The sequence below is a fragment of the Arachis ipaensis genome, chromosome B10 (genome assembly GCF_000816755.2).
Source record: "Arachis ipaensis cultivar K30076 chromosome B10, Araip1.1, whole genome shotgun sequence".
In the NCBI taxonomy this organism is placed as follows: Eukaryota; Viridiplantae; Streptophyta; class Magnoliopsida; order Fabales; family Fabaceae; genus Arachis; species Arachis ipaensis.
Genome location: NC_029794.2, coordinates 260,540 through 265,861, shown reverse-complemented (window position 1 = coordinate 265,861; position 5,322 = coordinate 260,540). Strand labels below are relative to the sequence as shown.

The following is a 5,322-nucleotide window of genomic DNA, read 5'->3' as shown; positions in this document are numbered from 1 at the left end:
AGGATTCAAACAAATCAGATTGGTGGGCGCATCAGGGGACCATCCCCATTAATCCATCAGTGGATAGAGTTTTGTCTTCAGGCTGCAAGAGCACTGCCTTTTAAGCAGGAGGTAATCCCAGGTGCCTCTCCCTCTCAAATTCAAGATCATTCAGCCAATATGCCTGTGAACATGGAGTTTACCAAGGGTAGGCCAAGGCTAAACACCAATCTCATTGATGGAGCACCACCTCTGGACATTAGAAAAAGGTGCGAGTTTCTCGAGCCTTTATCTGACTCAACACTGTCGGATTATCACTGGTTGCTTGCCTCTATCCAAGAACCTGGCAATGGGTTGGTACACAAAATGTATCAGTACATCTCAATGGTGGCTAAATCTTCTGGGTGGTTTGGTTCAAAACAGACATGAATACGGAGCTGCTAGCTGTGGAATGGCTATAGAGGATATATATCTTAATGGTGAATGGTCTGGAATTTCCAAAGCTGGCCATTTAGTTTGAAGATCGTGGAAGTCCATTTTCAGTATTACCGGCTTAGAGGTTGTGGTCAAGCCCCAGTAATGTTATATTTTTCTTAGATGTACATCGGGTTCTTTCAATGTAATTTTTCTCACTTAATGTTACTTTTATATATATACTGTCAAGTGAACACAATCATGAGCTGTTGGTTCTTGACCAAGGTTCATTGATAGGTGAATGCAACTAACTGTAAAATCCCTACAATACCCTTACTCCTCTTTTTTCCATTACTCCTCTTTTTTCCAAGCCAAACCCTAATCCTCTTCTAACACACACAACACACCCCTGAGAATGAAAGAAAGAAAAAGAGACAGAGAAGAGAACCAAGACACCAGAGAGAGAAAGAGAAGGAGGTGTGCCGTGCCTTGTTGCCGTCGCTGAAGCATCCATCGTCGCTGTGGTTGCTTGGGTCATCGTCGAAGGGAGCCGTTGCTAAGCTTGAGAGAGTGAATGAGGGAGCTTCTTAGAGAGAGAAGGGGTTCATGGAGGAGGAAGAACCGCGATGAGGGAAGAAGGGAGGGCCGCCTCCGTCACAGACAAGCCATTGCCATTGAGGCTGCCGCTGTCTCTGTTGGGGGGCCGCCGTCATTGCTGAATGAAGGAGAGTTTGAGCTGGCCAGAGAAGGGAGGAAGAGAGGGTCGCAATGAAGGAGCCGTTCACCATCGTCGCGTCTGCTGTTGTCATCACCGACGTCACTACTAATGAACCATCTCACTCCCTGTTTTGGTCTTGCCCAGCTCCACACTCCCTTCATTCTTGTCTCTGAATCAGCACCATTTTCCCTTATTCTGACTCCATTTGTGAAACTGTAATGCTTCCGCCTTTAGTCTGCTGCATTTTGTTCTTTTCTTACATGCTTTTGTTTTAATTGCAATAATATATGTCTCTGTTTTAGTACTATCGCTCAACTTTTGTTGCATTTTTGCTGGAAATTATCTCGAGTATTGGTATTGGTGCTGTCATGGAACGGTTGGAGCTGTTGATGTTACGATTACATCTGCGATGTAGCTGTGGAAGTTGCTGCCACTGTCTCAATCCAAATTCTATGCTCTTTCGTTCCATTCTATTCTAACCTTTCTCACCTTTTAATTTGGCACTTCGGACTCAGTCTTTTCGGTCCCTTAGGACTAAGTTGTGAGTAGGCTTTAAATTTATAATCGTTAACTTTGTAGTTTATGCTATTGAGTTTTTAATTATATTTATAAAACTATTGCCGAAGAACTTTGATTTGATTAAAATAATTGATTTATTATAGTTGGATAATTATTTTTATGAAGCTCGTACCTTAGAAATTTTATATGAGACTATATGTATATTATTTATTATATTTGAAACTATATGTTTTGAATTAGTTTGGGAGGCTCGTATTAGAAAATCGTAGTTAACGGCGGTTATGAGATGCATCTGACTCAGACTCCAGCTAGCAGGGGTGTTGCTAGCCTAACGTGTAGGTCACACGTTATTCTGTTAGGACATACAGGAGGAAAAAGCTACCCATAGAGGTGGAGCCGCCCAAGTGTGAACTTTTGATTTAATTTCTGTATGAGAACTTCCTTATTAATTCACTTATTCATATAAATTATTATCTTCTAACTAAAATTATTTTATAATAATGTTTATATGATCTCATGTGAATTATAAATGTACTGTTTAGTCACTGGGTTGCAAAACTCACTCTGTTTTTTAAAAAATATTTGATTATGTAAGCCTTTCTATTCAAAAATAATGATATGCAATGAGTATCTATTCGTTGTTGAGTTCTTAAACGTCATCTGTTCCATGTCACAAGCAGGATCCATCCATATTTATTTTATTTTTGTTTGTTAGAAATATGTAATTATTCATTTTAAAAACGGTAAATTTATCATAAATATTTGTAATCTTATTTATTTTATATTCGTATCTGTTAGGCTTGCTAGGGAATTATTTCCCTAAGCGCCAACTTATTTTGGGTTGTGACACTAACCAAAGTCAAGAACTAAGAGCCATTCTATAATTAAACTTGGCTTGGCAAACCAACAAAAAACGGGAACATTATAATGAAAAAATTGAAGCGGGCGTTCGGTCAGATCATGATTCTTTTGAGTTTTGCCATCGAAAGTTTGGGAGGAACAACAAAAAGCGAAAAGTTGCAGGTCTAACTTCTTAACGCCGAGAAACAGATTCAACCCCTAATTTAGAAGAGAATTAATACAATCATAAGCCTATTAAGAAATTGATCACATGGCGTACTGGCGTAGGAAAGCATTTCCAATTCGACATTAAGACTTTTGCATAGACAACCTTTTAAATTTCCTGCAGGTACTGAGGCTAGAAAGTAGAAACTATGCTCCAGCTGTTAATATCAGTGCAGTGTAACCCCAGAATAGTAGTAATAACAATCCCAAAGGAGACATACAACAAACAATGTACAATAAGGCACGTACAAATCACTGCACGTCTCAGCTCTCAATAAATAAATTCTTCTACAAGAACATATGTTACAAAAATATGAATACTTCCAAAGCTGGGAGTTATCAATCAATTTAAACATATTTCATATACACTTTAATTCAGGTAAATAAATGCGATGACAATTACAAACCCTAGCAGAAATCCGCTCACAAGGAATGGTGGAACTTGGATCTAAAAAAATGCATCAATCCGTTCTCTCTGAAAAAAGGTTTGTTTCTTAACTTCTGTCAGAAAGTCGAGTAATGAAACATCCATCATTCGTCACAAATCTGCTTTGATAAACGCACCTAAGATGAGAAACTAACACTGCTGATTCTGAACCTCTTTCAGGGTTTCACTGCAGGCTAGTCATTGTGAGACGGGTGCATACTCAATACATCACTTCGATTTTGTTTATCTTATTGTTTTTGCAAGCACCTAGTCAGAGCTTGAGTCATAGAAGTCACTTGGGCATGGGGTCATGATCTCTGACTCAAAGAACTGGACCACTCGGTGCATATTCGGTCGGTCCTCTGGATTTGATGAAACACATTGAATAGCCACAGAAAGCAAGGCATCAAGGGTCTCCATTTGCACCCCCTCGCATAGTGGATCCACAATTTCCCGTCGCCTATTTTCCGAAATTAGAAAATTCAACTGCAGCAATGGAAAATAAATTGCATTAAAAAGCCAAATAAAAGTTACTAGCTTGCCTTATTATTACAAATCAACTACATGACTTGTGTACTATATCAGATGATAAACATGCATAATTAACTCATAGGAGTTGACCGAATACCCCCCCCCACCCACTCTTCTTTTAAACCAACTCTGCTAGTTACATTTGGGACAAGCTTGTTTCACAACATAGGGCAATGTAGTCTCAATTTTCAGGGAATATTGTCAGATGAAGATTTCTAGTACGGAGCATGCCTTACCCAACCAACAACATTGAGGCCCTTTTCTATAAATGATGCATCTGTTGGTCGCTTTCCACTCAGAACTTCAAGAGTCAGGACCCCAAAACTATAAACATCACTCTTGTCAGTTGCTCTACCACTTTGCATATACTCTGCCATGAAATACAGAGGCTTGGTCAGACTACTAAGAAAACCATAGAATAAAATTAAGTACAGCGACTTTTTTACCAACTTAAATAGAAGTAAAATCTACAGTCATAATCTACAATTGATCATGATTGGAATACATTTCAATAAGTTCAATCTTCATAACATAAGGGTCAGAAGAACATAGGATTAACATCATTGCATAGATTTTTAAAGAAGTGCAATTCATAATTTAATACATCATGAAAGGAAAAGAATCCATGTTATTATGGTGTGTGAGCCCATTACCCACCTTGATTTAAAATAATAATAATAATAATAATAATAATAATAATAATAATAATAATAATGAAAATTGATGGAGCTACGAACCAATCCTTTGTAAGACTGGACTAAAACCCTAAAGTAGTCCATAAGATTGGGCGAGTTACCCCTAATCGTTCTTGACTTTTAAAATTCTCTAACAGTATCTTTTACATTCAGTTTCGGGATTCATAGTTGTCCTGCGACCCTTTACGGCGCATAGTCAACAAACGGAGTAATGATCTAGCACCTCTCATGCCATGCTGGAGCCAGCAACGGCTAGCTGACGTGGCAAATCTTAATTTTCTATCCAATGTGGACCTGGTCCCGTTAAAACCCTAAAAGCTAAGAATGATTATTATATGTAGTATCTCTTCTTCCCTTCTCCTTCGTCCCATAATTGTGGTCCACCATTATGATTTAACGGAGATTCCATTGATTCTCTGAAGCAATGTTTGGAGGTGAAGGGCAAACCAGTGATTATTCAGCTATGCATAAATGCCCTTTATCTCAATTTACTCATTCCATTGATATAATATATAATGCTAAAAATACAAGGAAAAAAATATTGGGCAAATGATAAATATTCATAAGTGAATTTCAACCCTAATTTTCAAACATGCAATCCAGACAACTGTGCTAGATTGATAATAGGAACAAAAGAATAATTAATACCTGGTTCTTCCTCCTACCAAGTGGGTAATTAAACTTGCAATTGAATCTAAATTCGCAAGTTTCAGTTTTAAGATAGAAAGCACAATCTTCAACATCAGGCTTCAGTGGATATTGTTGTTGAACTCTACCACTGCTTCTATCTTTCTTCTTCTCCATTTCTTCATCACCTTCAACTTCAACTTCATCATCACCATTACCATCACCATCAACATCAAAATCTCCACTTACCTTATCAACCTCACTCTCTTTCACATTCTCATTCCAGCCATAACCCTCATCATCATCCCAACCATCATTATCATCACTCCCTTGTGCTTCACCTGTTT

General features: G+C 38.1%; 2 protein-coding genes across 3 annotated transcripts in view; one reads left to right on the top strand and one right to left on the bottom strand.

The window, feature by feature from the left end:
• Positions 1 to 1,418, top strand: part of LOC107622406 (spermidine-binding periplasmic protein SpuE) — a 4,479-nt gene extending 3,061 nt beyond the window's left edge. The window contains exon 7 of the mRNA XM_016324284.2: positions 1 to 1,418. Coding sequence (XP_016179770.1) covers positions 1 to 52 — 52 coding nt within the window. The 3' untranslated portion in view covers positions 53 to 1,418.
• The window catches only part of LOC107622405 (LRR receptor-like serine/threonine-protein kinase FEI 1), a 9,811-nt gene continuing 7,414 nt past the window's right edge, over positions 2,926 to 5,322 (bottom strand). For both annotated transcript variants that reach the window (XM_016324283.2, XM_021113070.1), the window contains 2 exons: positions 3,890 to 4,023; positions 2,926 to 3,608 (listed from right to left, as the gene is read on the bottom strand). In XM_016324283.2, the coding sequence (XP_016179769.1) occupies positions 3,390 to 3,608; positions 3,890 to 4,023 (353 nt within the window). In that variant the 3' untranslated portion in view covers positions 2,926 to 3,389. The remainder of the gene's footprint in view (positions 3,609 to 3,889; positions 4,024 to 5,322) is intronic.